This window comes from Dermacentor albipictus, chromosome 1 (genome assembly GCF_038994185.2).
Source record: "Dermacentor albipictus isolate Rhodes 1998 colony chromosome 1, USDA_Dalb.pri_finalv2, whole genome shotgun sequence".
NCBI classification, from domain to species: domain Eukaryota; kingdom Metazoa; phylum Arthropoda; class Arachnida; order Ixodida; family Ixodidae; genus Dermacentor; species Dermacentor albipictus.
Window position 1 is genome coordinate 490,658,550 of NC_091821.1, and position 17,653 is coordinate 490,676,202.

Consider the following 17,653-nt stretch of genomic DNA (forward strand, 5'->3'; position numbering starts at 1 on the left):
TATACTGCAACTTAGACACATACACGCACTCCTATCGTTTAACTGCCTGACCACAAAGGTTTTAGAAGCATGAAATTCCCCATAACATTTCATTCTGCAACTTCAATTAAGAGCTTGAATGTAAGGTGGGCAATATGGTTGTCACACAGGGAAGCATTCATTGCTAGTAGCGGGCACGCACATTAACTTTGAGATGACTACATTATTTTGCAGGTTCCACACTCCAGAAACCTTTACGGTTGTGGTGTTGTGCTGTAAAGGATGTAGAAGAATGGTACCAAGGGCCAGATGTGGGCTCAGGTACGAAATGGTTATGATTATATTTTTAAGTTTCATAAATATCGTTAGAAGTGGATTGCATGGGACCTTCCTTCAGTATCCCGTTTGATTCTCCTGCACAGTAGAACAACAAGGTGCTAAACATGCTATTGCCCCAAGTGCAACCGGCACACGGAATCAACACAACAGCAGACAACAATGTCATTCATGAGTGCAGTCGAACCCACTTATAACAATATTCAACTGCTACGAAAATTCCATTGTTATAACCAACAACTGTATGACCGGGTTGCATGAAAGAATCAAAATAAAGGGATGGCAGAGCTGATACGAGATAACTATATAGGCAGGGAGGCCACCAAACCTCCCCACCGCCTTCCTCCGCCCGGCTGCTGATTGTGTTCACTCGTTTAACTGCTTCCTGGGTGCTCCCATGTCCGTCAGCGTTGCATGCTCAGCATGAAGCTTGCCAACATCCTTTTTGTAGGCATCCAAGTGCTCCACGTAGTGCAACGGAAGGTCCCTCGCGAAAATGAAGCACTAAAGGGACTTTGAACCGTGCTGGGCCTCATGTGAGGATAACGTTAAGTTAGCCTGCCCTACCGCGTCAACACTGCCATTGTCGCCATCGCTATCTGATACAAGAACGTTCACAACGATCCTTTTATTGCTTAGAAGCACTTAGTTTCCAAATCTACAGCCGTGCGCATTCTTTTCACCGGCAACGTCGTGCATTGCCCATAATCAACGGGTGGATAAGCCATCTTCCGTTTCAGCGGCGAGTCAAGCAAAGTTGAGAAACCGTGTGGCCAGGAACTACTTCGACCCAACCAACAAAAACGAACGCGAGCAATCAAGCTGTTCACAGAACTGCACTGAATGAGGAGCCAGTGAGCAACATGCGAGCAATCTGCTTGCGGAGCAGTTGGCACAGTCTATTTGCGTTTTAGAGGGGTGGAAGAGCAACGGGAGAGAGCTGCACAGAGATGGCTGGAAAATGAGCATGCGGCGGCTGTTGGAACAGCGGCCCATAGTGCAGCAGCTCGAATTTCTCGTTTTCTTTTTTTTCTTTTCAAGGATTTCACATTTCACTACCGTTCGGCTCGGACACCCAGCATCCAGACTACATCATTATAACCGATAATGCAGCATCAGGGCATTCTAGTAAGCGGGTTATTTCACCACAGAAAACATACAAATGCCGACGGTGCAGCAGCTTCTCACTGTTATACTCAATATATTGTAAAAACCAGTATCCTTATAAGTGGGTTCGACTGTATTCCTTGTAAATCCTGCGCAATGCAACATTAAAAGTGTTGACAACAGCTCAGTGATAGCGTACCCTTTGATCTCAGTGCAAAGGAGAAAGAAGAAAGACCCGCCTACCTTCTCCTCCTTGAGGTCCGCCAGGGAGGCAGAAAACTGGAGGCTTGCACGGGCACTATCCTCCCTGTTCGCCTCCGACGGCGGGCCCTGCTGTCGGCTGTAAACAGGTTCAGCAAGATAAGAGTGAACCGGCTCAAACAGCCTACCAAGAGCTAGGAAAGTAGGACTATTCTAACAACTTCCAGTCCAAACCAATTCACCCATTCGATTGCACTTTTCATGGCAACACAATATTTGAACTTTTTGTCAGGCTGTTGTGCCTAGGTACAGTACAGACCCTGACTGAGACAACAGTCATGATAAGCTAAAGAGTAACAGATTCTTCCAAGCTTCAAAGCAGGATGGGTCATGGTGGAGATGGACAGGGTGGGCGTTGTATCTCGTGAAAATGCACTGCAGGCTGCCATAGATAATTAGAACTGATCAAGCCTCTAGCGCAGACTAGGTTTCCTTTGTGGCTTATTTTCTGAAAGTTTTACTTAGTATATTATGTAGTGCTCCTTGGCGAGACTCAAATTTGGAAGTATCCTATAACATTTCCATGGTGGCTTGATGTAACATAAAAGAACTGTGTCTGCATGGAAACATGAGTGTCAGACGCATTTCCAACATGAAGTACTGCATCAGGTAGCCTTATGCTTCCATCATATACCCGTCACATGACCAGTACGTGCCCTGTTCAAGGAAATGCTGGCATCAAAACATTTGAATTGCTGGCAATGAGGCTGTGAGTTCTCTCACAATGCTCTGCTTAGACTAAGGAAAAGGCTGGATGCACGCATCATAACAAACTGCAATCGGTGCCAGCGTCTACTGTTATGCACTGCTGGTACACAGAAAAATGTAACCTCCATGCTCACGAAGATGCCACACGGCCTGCGCTTTCCGTATGGTGTTGTGTTCTTGTGCTTGCGTTGTGTAATAGTTCAGGTGTGAGCCTCAAGTGAGACAGCTGTAGTGTCCACAGCGAGAAATAAAAAAAAATGATTTGCTTAACTGAAGTACACGAACGACGTTGCCATTTTGACCTGTGTCGTATTGGCGTGTGCCGTGGCATCATTGCAATGGCACCAAACAGGCAATGCCACTAGAGTGTCGCTTTCATGTAAGAAGTTGTGCTCGCCGCAGATGCATTGCCAAACCTTCAAGCCGGGTGGGACTTCGGCACCAACGAGAAAAATGTCCGTCATTGGAGGGGGCACTGGAAGATGCTTTTTGCGTGAGCCAGTCGCAACGAGGAGATGACAGCAATAAGAAAGATAGGAACCTAGAATGAGCTTGACATGTTCATATACAATAAATGCTGTTTTTATTTTATGAACGCTGCCCTCACGTTTTTGTTCGGCGCACATTCGAGGTGTGTTTTTTTGTTCTTTTCTGGCTTTGGACTTTCGGGGGTCGGCTTAGAATCGGGGCTGGCCTAGATTCAAGTAAATACGGTACATTGAGATTTCACTGTATGGATGATTGGGACTGCAGCTTTTATGATGGATAAGTGACGCAGTTGTGAAAATAAACATGTTTCAGCAATTTTTTGTATTTTTTACATTTTTTGACACTTCTTTTTTTTTCTTCTTTTTTTTTCACTTCAGTGTAAAGGGTCGACCTGTAAACCCCTCGATGTATATTCCAGTTTATACGGTGTTACTTCCATGCTTCGTTCATACGCAAATTACTGTAGTTCTGCTGATGACCCCCTATGGCCACAATTAGAGAGCAGCAAGCCTCACCTGAAAGCATCAATTGCGGCACTACAAAGGATCAGAATTCACGATCATACGAACGCTTTCCGTCAGAAGAAACATCTTTGCACTCCATAAATTTCGCAGGGAAGAAAGGGCCGAATATCTCCAGAAAACTTACGCTCCTCAAAAGACAACAGTGTATGCAGGCGCAGTCATATACATTAGACAAAGGAAAAGTAAGAATGCAGTAGCAACGATGGTCAACTCGGCGCTACGAGAGAAAACCAGCGTTTCGCTACAAGACTGCACGGTAGTCGAGGCTCAAGAAGTGGCCGTTGCTCTAGCGGCAGCGGAGGGCTATCAGATCGGACAGTCACTAACAATACTCTCGGACTCGCAAACAGCCTGCCGCAACTACTTGCAAGGCAGAATCAGTCAGCCAGCACTCCGCATACTGCGCTCAGTAGATTGTGAAACAAAATAACAAACAGGCACAGAACCACACGAAGCAATCACACACAAGCTCGTATGGTGTCAGGAGTGACAAGCGTAAACAAGGAAAGAAGACGAGGAAGAAGGAGTGGAGCGAGCGCGTGGAGCCGCCATCTTGGAGAAGGGGCGCGAGCAGGGAAGGATGTGGTGGCCAGGGCGCAGCGTTCCAGGAGAAGACGGCCGGAGATCGCCTCTCTGGGTCCTGCCCCAGTTCCTAGGCAACACATCGACGTCCCGCCCGAGTACCAGGCTCGGCGAGCAGATGTACGACGTCTCCGGAACTACCGCTGGCCCGGACCTACCTGCCAGGACACATCAGCGTTTACGCCGCTGAACGTTGACGCGCGGAGGCTGGCTACAGCCAGTCACCGTCCCGTCTAGAGAACTAAGCTGGGCCAGCGCGCACCGGGAGCGCCAGCCGGCACGAGCCCCGCTCTGCCGGAGCGCGACAGCTCCTCAGCGATCGTGCCTTCGTCACGTCGGCCGGGGCATCGGTGACACCGGACACCAGCGACGACTGAAGATGACCAGATCGCAACAACGGACCACAGACCGGAGGACGCCGATATCCACACCGAACAGAACCGGTACTGTAAGCGCCTCTACTACAGCGAATAGACCATCACCGCACAGACGTTAGTAAACGCAGTAGTGCGAGCGTAAAGCTTAGCAAGGGAGGACGCATTCCGTGTGCAATAAGGGTCGGACGTCACTGTGTGTTACTGTTGTTAAAAGCCCATATTGAATTAATGTTGTGTGTGCTGTACCTTGCGTTCATGTGTTCCTTCCGCCCGCTCAAGCAAGCGTACCAGGTGTTAACGTATGCGTGACATATGGGTACCGGGACACACGGGAGTGGTAGGGAGCCAAGAGTTGGACAGGATAGCTCGAGAGTACACTAATTACCAGGATCCAACGTCAACAGCCTTAAGGAACCCTCGTCTGTACACAAGAGCATTCAGCCATTTTATACAATTACAGAGGCAGCAGGAAGCTGTGCCCCTACCGCACAAATCCCTTAGCAGGGAAGAAGCTCTCGCATGGAGATGACTCAAAACAGGGTTGTACCCTGACCTCAACGTGCACATTAAGATGCACTCCACACTATATAAGGACAAATGTCCGTGGTGCAATGAGAAACCCACATTATGCCACACAACATGGGCACATCAACAAACTGATGTAGCCCCGATCATATCACACCCAAGTGCAGAGCAATAGGAGGAACTGCTGTCCAGCGACCGCTGCTAAGACCAGCTAGATCTAGTGCGGCGTGCACGACGGACAGCAGAGGCCAGCGGAGCCCTGGACTGAGGGCAGCCGACCACTGCAATAGAGCATGGACGAAGCAGCGGGTTAGGACCTCCGGGGAAGACACAAGGAGGAAGACTTCCCTGACGATTCCGGCCCAGCCACAGAACAACACAATTACTAGAGCTCAGTAAAGTTTTCACTCACTCACTCACTCACTCACTCACTCACTCACTCACTCACTCACTCACTCACTCACTCACTCACACTCACTCACTCACTCTCACTCACTCACTCTCTCTCTCACTCACTCACTCACACTCACACTCACACTCACACTCACTCTCACTCACTCACATCTTGCACTAGCACAGAGCGCCGCCGGCCCTCTTCTCACCTTTTCTGCATGAGCACAGGTAGCTGACACTTGGCTATTGTCTTGAACTTGAGCACAAACACCTCCAGCATGCGAATCAGCAGCTCACGACCCTGCAAAATGCCCCCAATGCCCGGCAGGTGCCTCTGTTTATTCAAAGGGACACGGCAACACTTTCTCAGCTCAGTTAAGTAAATGTCTACTCATAGACCAAAAAAAATGTTGCTCAAATTTTGGTGTTGCAAGATCTCTGGTTATGCATTATTAAAACTTTTTTTTCTTGTTTTACAAAAGTAAGCTTTTGTAGGAGAAAAAGAAAAATTAATTAATTATATTGGGTTAATTAACCACAATCTCACTGTGAGGCATGCTATAGTCGGGAACTCCGGAATAATTTGGACCACCGGGAGTTCTTTATTGATCAGCTAAATCTAAGTACACACATGGTTGCATAAGGCCCCCATCGAAATGCGGTTGCCGTGGCCAGGATTTGATCCCACGACCTTCTGCTTAACAGCCCAAAACCATAGCTACTAAGCAACCGTGGGCGGGGTAGGAGAAGAGAAGACAAAACTGTTTGTGATTATTAGCAGTACTGAAAAGCGCCTTTACCATAAGTAGAATGAAGGTTTATGCCAAAAAAAGTATGTGGTAATGCAACTTTGGCACTAATTGATCTAGAACATTATATTTTTGATTTAGTTCCCACCATATTCTAAATGCTTTTGGCATAAAAATATTTTTCTTCGTACTTACACTTTGGCGGTTAGGCCACCTCCAAACTAATTCATGGAGCTCCCAAATAACATGGAAATCGAAATAGCTCAAAAACTGCATGTTGCATAAGAAAAACGAACACAGTTGAACTCGGCACATCGGGATACAAAAGTGAAAGTCTCAACAATAAAAAAACCCAAAGAGAAAATAATGAAGGTTTACGAGTACACTCTTAACTTCAGAAACCCGGGGCCTAAGTGAAAAAAAAAGTAAAATAACGAGATTTTAAAAAATCAGCATACTACTCAAGTCTGTTTATCGTCACCAAAAATGCAGAAGGGCCAAATGCATGAAAAAGCACTTTCTAACATGGCATTGGTTTGCATCTCAAAATGTGGTATTAGTTGCTGAAATGCTTATTTATTTTTTTCTTATTTTCTTGTTTATTTTCTTAAAGTGCCCAAGAACAGCTTTACACCTTAATATTGGTGCAGTTGTTTTACAAAAAGAACATAAAACCGTAAAACAAAACAATATCTCAAGCAACAGTGGTTACCTGTGCAAACTTGCCAACTCTTAACGCTCAATTAAATTTTATTAGGGCACTAGGCCATATATAAATGCCTGTTCAGCTGGTCAAGATCCACAAAAGCAAAAGTCTCTCTCTCTCTCTCTCTCTCTCTCTCTCTCTCTCTCTCTCTCTCTCTCTCTCTCTCTCTCTCTCTCTCTCTCACACACACACACACACACACACACACACACACACACACACACACACACACACACACACACACACACACACACACACGCTGCCTTGTAATGCTGCAGCTCATCTGCACTACCTTTAGGCAGAAAATCTTGACAGAATTGACTGCTGCATTGGTTATTTAAACTAGCCAGGCTTATTCATAGTGGTAGCACACTAATCGCCCTATTCAAGAACAGAACTTAACCCTTTGAAGATCAATGACGTAAATATACAGCGCCGCAAACAAGTCCAATAATGGTCGATGCCGTATATTTACGACACCGTCTGTACGTTTAAAAAGCGCGTCGATTTCCTAACTTTTTCTTTTCTGTCATGTGCTGCCACTATGTGAGAATACAGGGGATTTCTTTCGCGCGCCTCCCTCTTTCGGTTTTAGTTGCATGGTTTGTTTTAGAGCTAGTTTGCTCCCATGCGTCTATATACTACTGCTCGCACATCGGCGCGCGGGCGGGCGGGCGGCGGTTCGGGTTTTATTCCACGGGTTGTTTCGGCTTCTTGTGCTTGCAAAACTGATGGTTATATCGTTCCTAATCGCTCAGAGGCGTGCACATAGGAAGGATGCCGCCGTGCATGCGCTTCCGTTTCCTTCTTCCTGCTCCTGCGTGTTTAGTGCTGGAGGTTGCGTAATCTCGAGCTTCCTAGTCTGCCTCTTGCTGCACCAAGCAACAGGCAGACGAAGCATTCACTCCTCGCTGCCAACACTTTTCACGATAGTGCCATCCCAGGATGGACAACACTGTCAGCCACAGGGACGGAGCGAATGCAAAAGCGTGTCTTTTGTTGCGAACTCTTTAGTTCAACAAAATGAATTTTTTTTCTCATTCGAATTCGTTTTTTCCAATTGCCTGATAATTAGGAAAAATTTTCAGCTCCTTCTGTGTAAGCAAAATTAATCGGCAACTGTACCTATCTGCATTAAATGCAGAATTTTGATGCAGCAATGTTTCGCTATAACAAAGTGCAAGTGCCAATTTTAAAGACTCCATTATATCTTGGTTTAACTGTGCAACAATTCACTAAGGATATACATGGAAACAAACATAATGCCTTCATGCATTTAGAAAATTATGATTTCTTGGAAATCTAGAAAGATGGAAGAGCAAGAAAAAAAAACGAAAAAAAAAAACGAAATAACACCACAAAATTTCTGCACTCTATGGCAGTGCACAAATGACATAGCCCACCAAATAAAGAAGTAGGGGGAAAAAGGTACATAGGGCATCACACTAAGGCTTGCCGCAACCACACAATTCTGTATTGTTCACTACTGCAAAGATGCAGGCAATGACGATTCTGGTCTTCTAAGGATCAGTGCGAGAAAGTGAAGGTGAGATTGCATACATTTCCGTTCTCTTGATCCGACCGGGTGCGGATGCACTCCACCAGATTCAGAAGCAGCTTGCAAGACATGGTCTGAATGGAGGCTGGCAGGGACTCGTCGTGGACATTTCGCGAGAACACAGCCACTGCCGAAGACAGGTTGTTCAGTGGCAGGTGCTGCCTCACATGGTGCACCAAGTCAGCGAGGGTGCTGTACGCCAGGGGCCTGCGCATAACCCAAGACGCCCGTTTGAGACTCGTGTCAGCATTCACAGGCCAGTTACAATACAGCTGCCCAACAAGCATTTCCCATCAACTGTGCATCACTTTGAAAGGGCCCTAGAGATGAAAAGACATCGTCAGTAAATTACCTGCTTATGATGCCAAAACAGCCTCTTACTATGAGAGAAGCTTTGGCAAGCCAGAAAAGGCACAAAAAAAGAAGATCAAAATTGGTGGCCATTGCACTTACCGCAGCGACTCGTACGCTGTCCAGCCTGAGCCAATGAGGATGTTCTCATCAAAGAGCTGCTCCATGCAGCCAACAAACTCTGCAAGGCAAAAGTAAAGCACAAGCACACCATTGAAAAAAACTTCTGCAAACCCTTGGCAACAGTGATGCCTAAAACAACCAAAGTTAGCCCTATGTAGACCATTTTATTGTTGTTTCTTTACTTACATATTTACAGTTGAACCCACTTATAACGATCCCAGATATAACGACCTATCAGTTATAACGACCCCATTTCAGTAAATTTGCGATTTTCCTACCCTGCCCATTGAAAATGCTTCCAGATATAACGAATGTTTCTTAAATCGCCGCACTGTTGCAACGAATGCTTCAAACCCGGTCACGGTAAAACGAGGGCACACGCGATGCACCAAAGCATGGAAGCACAACCAAATTGGGCACACGGCAACGCGCGTCCTGCTTCAGTCCAACCACTACGACGTTTTGGCCTCCGAAACGAGCAAACGACCTGGGCACGTGGATTTCGGAAGCCACGAAAAAAATCAAGCACTTTCAAGGCACACCTCCAGGGAGGAGGAGTGCAGCATCTACAGTGTAAACAGCATGGCGCGTGCACTGGTGCAATATCCAACGCCATGACGGTGCCACTGCTGTTTCTTTGTCAATTGTCCGTGCGGCACCACATGCATTACAGTCGCCAACTGATTTTTCGGACTCGAAAAATTCGGTCATGTTCGATTATTCGGTCTGCTTCGCAGCACCGCCATTCTCCCATAAACCATAATGTATAACAACTGCTGAAAGTTACACCTTGCAACCTCTCATCCGATTTTTCGGACACTCCTTGAGCCAAGTCGATCGAGAGCACCATGCACCGACTCTGACCGGTGCATGGGTCGACTTGCTGAACGCCATTTTTGTTTTGAATGGAGCCTCCTTGCTGACCCACGAACTGGCGCTACTGCAAATCCCCGCTTATCATTGTTTCTGCCTGGTTCGTAGCTAAAGCAGTTCCGGTCTCAGCTTAGTAAGCCATGTCAAGACAATCCAGCAACTGTTTAGTTTCTTTCTTCGTGCACGACGCTGCGTGTAGGCCACATTTTTTGTTTGTGCAACTGGTGTTGGTGTGACGGCGTGGTGGTGATTGCTTTATGTGCTGTGTCGAGGTTGCGATGATCCAACGCGGCATACAGAAACATCGCGTCAAGTGTCTAATAGCGCCGACAGTGCCCGCGCAGACTGCGCTGGGGAATGTCGGCAAGCGGGTGCCGGGAAGCCTAGGATTTGTCGCCTTCCGATGTGCTCCCTAATGACGCCGAAAATGTTCTGCAGAGACCTGTGCAGTGGTTGCATTGCGATTCCGGACACCGTCTCATTTGACAATTTCACAGGTGCTGACACTGCTGTACCGACATGCGCAGAACTCAATGACGACGAGATCATTCGTCAGGTTTCTGCTGCACCGCTGCACGATGACTCCGAGTTGGAAGATCACGCATCATGCCGTCGCATGCAGAGCGTGTACAAACAGTGACTGTGCTTTCAGCCGCCTATAGTGACCATATGACCCTCTCCGAGATTCAGGCTTATCTGATTGCGTGTAAACGCCGCGTAAACGAAACAATGTGCAAAAGCGCATTCATAATTTCTTCAAGCCTACTGCCGAGCCCGAATAAGTGCGTGGAAATAAAGAATTTTTTTCTTTTTTTCTTAATCTGCTTTTTTTGGACACCTGTTTATTTAGACATTTCCACAGTCCCCGTGAACCTTGCTGTCGTACCGGGCGGTGTGATGGGTCAGTTGCAGCCACTTGATGTCTGCATCAACAAACCTTTCAAGGATCGTCTGAGGAAATATTACATGGACTGGTTGAGTGACGAAGACCATATGCTAACGGCAACGGGCCGCATCAAACATGCATCACTGTCGCAGCTGGCGGGCTGGGTAGCTGCAGCGTGGGACGACATCCCAGGTACTTTGAACGTGCGTGCCTTTAAAAAGTGCAGCATATCTAATGCGCTTGACGGTGCCGAAGATAGTGCACTGTTTGAAGGTGTCAGTGACAAGGAACACAGCGACCAGTCTAGCAGCGACGACCACGTTGAATGAGCTCTGCACGTTCAGATTCAAAAAATGCTGTTTGCATTTTGTAAATGTCCTCGCTTTTTTTGGTCGGCCTACATTCGAGGTTATATATATATTTTTGTTGGCTTCAGACTTTAGGTGGTCGGCTTAGAATCGGGGTTGGCCTAGATTTGAGTAAATATGGTATTTTAGCTGGAAGAAGTCCCAGATATACTTGTGGGTTTTCTTCTTTGCCAGGTGAACTAGCAGTGAATTCTGGAAGGTGAACTGTGTAGATGCGTTTTCTCAAGCACTCTCAGAAGCCGCGGCATGCCTCAGAATTTCGAGGGCACGCATGGTTTCGGCCGTCGCCAGATGGTGCTCATTGGCCCTGCAGAGGTAGTTGTCATTGATGTCGCTGCTTGAAATTTCGGGATGCGATGTCACGACTTGATTCACTATTTCTTCAAGTGTGTGCAGTCCACAGGCATACCTGTCAACCTGTGGACTTTATAAAACTCATATAAACTCCCACCGAGACCATACCAAAGAGGGAAGAGGGATAGCACGCATTTTGTTTTTCATTACTGCCTGGCTTGGCTTTCCAACGGATACATAATCACTTTAATAAATATGATTTAACTTTAGATTCGGCGCACAAGCGGCAACAAACTTGGTACAGCAAATAGTGACAAGCAACACATTGCTAAATTACAAAGACTTTTCCAGCAACCGTTTCAGGTACTGGTCTGTACAAAATTGCTCAAAGCAAGTATTCCTCCTGCATTCTTAAGGGGGGACGCGGCAATTGAAGTGGTCAAAATTGTCAAAATTTTCGATTTTCCGATTTATTTTTATTCGCAATCCTCGGACCTTCTTTTACCTCGTGGTGAAATATTATAACAATATACGCGGTAGAAATCGAGAAAACAGCATTTTCCTAGAGCGCCGTTATCGAAAATTGCGAAAAATTCGGGCCTCGGAAGGTGCCGTCGCACCGCGGATAGCTCGGCTATCTGATGACGCAGTGCCGCCATTTTGGCATCATCATAAAGAGGAGAGATCGGAGCTCAAGATAGCCGCGGCGCCGTATTTCTCCCCTGAAAAATAACGCCAGCAAACGCGAGCGAAAAAGAGGTAAAAGCGGCATTGTGATTGGGCGCAGTAGTCACGTGGGGAACATGGAGCGCTCCTATTGGCTGTTGTTCATTTGAATTGCCCGCGAAACACACTCGCGCGCATTGCCGCACTAGCGCCTTCGCGTTCCTATCATTGTGTTTGCCCATCGTGGCAGCCAAACTACCCTAACGTGCGTGTTCCGTGATGAGCCCCAAAGGAGCCAAGTTCCGAACGGCCCACGCGTACGGAAAACGATGAAAGGCGTGGAACAGAAGGCGAAAACTACCCGCAGAAGCGGATGCCGCTGCCCGCGTCGACTAGGTGCGACCGGCGCACGCGGGTGATCGGGAAAGCGCGTCTGCGTGCAGTGCTGACGACGCGACCGCGTGCCGTGACCGTGGGCTGTGTTGACGACGCGACCGGGTGCGGTGGCGATAACGCGACCGTGGGCTGTGGTGACGACGCGCCCGCGTGCGATGGTGAACGCGCACCCGCTCGTGGTCGTGACGGCAATGTGACATCGGCGAGAGCAGACGTCGCGTCAAATATTCAGCTGCGGATTTCAGCTCCAGTTCTCACGAATGAAGAGATTGCGAAACGAGCGGTGACAAGAGCGGATGTTTTGAATGCGCTGTCATCTACCTCTGCAACAAAGAGGAAATTTAAGCTTTTGAAAGAATGAGAGTGTGCCGACGACGTGGTGCCCGAGTCATCATTTGCGGTGGGCTGCTAAAAAGGATACACGACGTATCAAAAAGGCAACGAAGGCACATGAAACTGCTGTAAAGAAGCGAAAAATTATCTCAAAATGTAAAGGAAATGTGTCCTCACTGTCAAAGGACTACATTCCAGGCGGGTTTTAGGTGCCCAAAGTAAATATTTTTATGTTTCCAGCAAATAAAACTTTGGGCCCCGTTTTCTCAGCCTTCACTTTTTGTGCAGTTGCTTTCAGTAATCCCAGTGCAATTTCACAACGAATAAAGACAGAATCATTCTGTCTTTTGCACTTAGATCGTGAAACATTGATGAGTGCAATAAAGCTGTCCATTTTCATCTGCACCTCATTAAAAAATTTATAATAAGTTTTTTGCAAAGGTCATTAGTAAGACAACATGCAGAGAAAAGTTCAAAAGAAGATTTTGTGCTTATTTCGGCATTTAAAAAATAAACTAATAGCTTTATTGCACATAATGGGCTTTTTTGAACATGCTGGTATGAAAATCTTGACAAACTTATGTGTAATTAATTAATTAATTTGGGGCATGAGCATTAGAGGATGTCAAGTGTTCTAACTCAGGAACTATAGTAGATAGCTCAAAACTGATTTCAGTTATGATATCAGCATAACAAATCATACCTATATGCCAAATTTCGTCAATTTATTCCCATAAATAAAAAAAAATTTTTTTATTGCCACGTTCGCCCTTAACCATTTAAAGACTTCCAATAGGAGTTTCGGATTTGACAAGTGGAACCTTTCCACGAACAGAGTTTATTTTTCGTAATACTTGGCGCAATATTAGAAAAATCATTCAACGAACCCAAATATGTAAGCTTTACAAATAATTCGGGAGACCTGGCAGGTGTGCCAAAGGTCACAAGAACGTCGTCCGTTATGACAAAGTCGACGGTGGAACCTTCGATGCCAAGCTTATCGTTTTCGCTTCCTAGACATGGTGACCTATGCTTGCGCACGTATCACTTCAGGTTGATACAATTGCAAAGGGCAACAATTCGAACACGGTGTGAGAAGCGGGGAGCATCGAGGCGCGAACTGATGCAAACAGCATGCAAGGCAACTGCGACATCTGCGGCTACGAGAACGGGCAAGCACACAACTCGGACGGCCTGCCTTCTGCTGGCTTCCCATGAGCTCCAAACAGGGAAGTGGTCTGACTGCTAGTGCCCCTTATTGGTTCCACCTACAGTGGGCGCCGCCTACATTCTTCAACTTTTTTTTCTCTCTCTCTCTTTCTTTTTCAGAGTGCAGCTCTTAGGCGCCCGCTCCTGCAGCGAGTGTTGGCATCGGTGTAACAGAGCAAACGAGCACGGTGAAGGATGAAGGAGCAAACATGGACAGCAGTGGGGGCTGGAAGGGTGCAGTGGAGCCATGAGGTGGAAAGCGAAGGAGGCGGGTATGGCAAAAGCGCGAGAAGAAAAGCGTAGTGCTGCAACAATGGCTATGAGATGGCACCAGAGTAGCGCGCATAGTCCGAGAGGCCCGTCTGCAGCAACTGCTGCGAATGGCGCCCATGCGTCATCCACACGCTGCCTCTTGCAATTTCCAGATTAGCGAGGCAGTTGTGGCACACTTCTCCATTTGCAACGTGCCACAAGAGACAGATTGTCCACGCCAGCCAATAGAATATCACGGAATGAAATATAGAGCTGTGCTCAAATTTTGCATTCGGGAGTATCGCAATCATCGTTTTTTTTATTTTAAGTTGGCACAAAAGGCATGGTACAATCCGCAGTAGAGAAAAAGGAAGTCTGTCTTGGAGCAGCCTCTTCACCGTCTTTGCCAACTCGTGGCCTCCTCACCACTTTACTGCTGGTGGTCACTGTTTGCTCGTTCGTATCACCCGTACCGGTGCATGTGAACATTCGGAACACCTGAAATGTGGCTCATAGTATTCGGGACACTTCGGCTGGGGAATTGTATACAAATTTGTATCAATCTGCTTTCTTTCCCTTTTCCCTTCTTCCAACGCAGAGTAGCTGGCTAGAGGAATGTACCTCAGGCCGACCTCTCTGCATTTCATATCATTAAACCTCCCTCTCTCGTATCAACCTGAAATTCGTACCAGCTGTGATCACATCACCAAGGATTTACTGTATGTGCCATGCAATGCAGCCCTGTTAATATGTCTTAGCGCAGTGTAATGGGTGATCCTTTACTGTGATGATTACCACAAAGAATGCCTGCACGGGCGTCCCCGCATGTGCTGGTGATCGCACACAACCACATGTCATGGTAACACATTTGGTGATTGCACTCAGCTGAGAGGCCTTATTCCAAGTCCATGGCTACAATTGCATTATGCATCACTTGTTATTGTAACAGTAAGGCATTTTTTAATTCTGCCCACCCAAGGTTAGGGTACGCAAACCTCCGGGTGTGCGAAAGAACGCAAGCAGGGCGCATGGTTTTGGGGACACTAAGACACTTGGGTGTGCAGTTTCTAAAACTCTCTATTGCTTCAGTTGTCAGGTCGCTAAACTTCTCAGTTCACACCACATTCATGCAAACATAGTGCATCATTTTCAGCCTTCCGAATAAATGTGCTATGTCTCTTTCCCCGGCTAGTAAGTTTTTGTACAGCAACTCTCGACAGGATTGGCCACCCAGTGGTTACACTTCGGTGCCGGCTCTTAATATTGATGCATCGTGGCACAACCAATTACGTGTAACACAGTTCGCAAACTGCGCGGCAGGACTGCGTGAGAAATGTGTGGCACGAAATGACGCAACTGGCAAAGCAGTTCCGGTAGTGCAGTTTCACAAACTCCCCCCCCCCCCCTTTTTTTTTTGAAACGAGAACCGATGCCTGGAAAAAGTTAAAAATCCCAGCTTGCAAGCAGAGAGAGGGCACTCAGCTGTTGCGCAGGTCGGTAGCCAGGATGTGGCGGGCGGCGATGAGCAGTTCCTTGCGCAGGTGTGCCACCTCCTGGGGGCACAGCATCAGCAGTCCCAGCATGCCTTGCGCCAACTGGCTGCAATGCACACCCACAGTCTCCTGCAAGGGACCAACTGCACATCAGCGCCGCATTACCAAGAGACTGCTCCCTTCTGCGCAGCCCATTTGGTTTTGAATTCCGATGCAATGCCATCCACCAGCATTGATGCAAGCTCATCTTCAATGTTGCAAAAAGCTGTATTCAGTCGAAGGCCAAGAGGTCTGTTGCCCAGAGGAGCCCTTTTCCAGAGAAAAGGAACCTGCCCTGCTTACCTACAAGTATACTTGCAACACCGAATTCCCAAGTGGTTTTCTAAAGAGCAAACATTGGCTGGAAGGACAAGATTGATAGACGAGACAAGATAGTAGGGGACCACACAGCTGTGTCGGCGTGCTCGTTCCTATCTTGTTATGTCTTCTAGCGCTGCTTTTCAGTGGTTGACCGAAACCCGAACTAATCACGGACAGAACAGTTTTAATACACACATACTCTTATGTATAAGGTTCAAGTTATCAAAATTTGTGATTTCATAAATTATTTCATTTGCCGATTGATGCTCCATTGAAGACCACATATCTTTTATGCAAATTCTTACATCCCAGCTTAAATGTAAGGAGGCCCTTATGCATTGCATGCATTCAACAAGGCCTTTGCAACAAGCGAAATGGTGCCCACAGTCTGACCCCTTCCTCCCTGTTACAACTATATACGGTTGTCAGAAATAAACTATAATATCTTCCTCATTTAAACATGCTGTTGGAGTTTAACTGCTCACACGGTCTTCATCATGGGAGAACAAGTGCTCAGGTTTGCCCCTGCTTACACAGCTTCCAAAATACCAGATACAAAAAAATGGCGCCAGTGCACAAGCAGATATATTCAACAAGATTAAAGACTCACCAAGCTCTTCCACAAAGAAATAAAACACTGTGTCCACACGAGAGACCACCAAAAAGGGGCACAGAATAAGAAGCACAAATTGTAAGCATTACTCTCTCTTCAGCACTGCTGTCTTATGCGAGGCCACGTATTTTACTATCACATCGTGTGATGCCTGTTCCCAGACAGTGGGAATATCAGAACCAAACCTTGCTAACCACCTTTCCGCCCACCAGAGACCAGCACTAACAAAGTGGGGTGGGATTTGCATTTTTCCGATAATGTTCCTTTCACCCATTCTCCAGCAAGAGGAAAGAGTAGTAAGGAAAGAGGGAGGAAGAAGGCATGCATGTGTGCTCTATGCCGAGTTGTAACTGCAATGACGTACTTTATAGCCGACTTAAAATAGTGCAAGTTAAACATACAGCGGAGACCGCTTATAAACAAAGCCACCAGAGTCGCGAATATCTGCACTATAAACGGTACTGCACTATAACCTAAACATTTTTCAAAGGCTGCACACGTGAAAAACACGTAGGCCAAGCAGCCACACATATCCCAAAATACTAGCATGTGACCAGGATGCTGGCATGTTAAATTTATGAAAGGTGAAAGGAGAACATCCGATGACCTGTGGTCTTCGCATGAAGCTGATAAAATGAACACTGCAAAAGAAAAAAAAAAGCTACAGCGGAAGGCAAGTCACCGACAAATTTTTCAGACACCTAATTATTTCAGACCAGCTCGATTATTCGGACTTTCCTGCAGCACTGCCTCCAACTCCGCAGAACCGATGTAGAATGACAACTGAAACTGCACGCCTCATACAGTGCATCATTCAATTTTTTTTACCGATCCAAGTGCGCGATGTCAAAAACGTGGTGGCCGCAAGCCAGGTTGCCGTCATTGGGGCGTTCCACAATCCATCTGTGCCCTCAACATTCATTGTTGAGGTGGTTCCTCCACATTTCAAGTGCCACTGTGAAGTGTTTCATTGACTCGGCACCAAACCACAACTTTGGTCACCAATTCCCGCCGAGGCAGAGCTGGTTAGGCCTAGCTGGCAGTGGTGTTGGGGAGTACGTCATTGCGGGAAGCTCGCCCTCGATATGTTTGTACCTATCGACAATTAAAATGGAGGTCGGGTACGAGATCACACTCGCAGA

At 46.9% G+C, this 17,653-nt stretch overlaps 1 protein-coding gene across 6 annotated transcripts in view; it reads right to left on the reverse strand.

Annotated features, from left to right (window-relative positions):
• Positions 1–17,653, reverse strand: part of Nipped-A (Transcription-associated protein Nipped-A) — a 413,461-nt gene that overhangs the window by 325,055 nt on the left and 70,753 nt on the right. For all 6 annotated transcript variants that reach the window (XM_065445525.1, XM_065445501.1, XM_065445517.1 and 3 more), the window contains 5 exons: positions 15,529–15,667; positions 8,748–8,826; positions 8,297–8,501; positions 5,491–5,582; positions 1,666–1,762 (listed from right to left, as the gene is read on the reverse strand). In XM_065445525.1, coding sequence (XP_065301597.1) covers positions 1,666–1,762; positions 5,491–5,582; positions 8,297–8,501; positions 8,748–8,826; positions 15,529–15,667 — 612 coding nt within the window. The remainder of the gene's footprint in view (positions 1–1,665; positions 1,763–5,490; positions 5,583–8,296; positions 8,502–8,747; positions 8,827–15,528; positions 15,668–17,653) is intronic.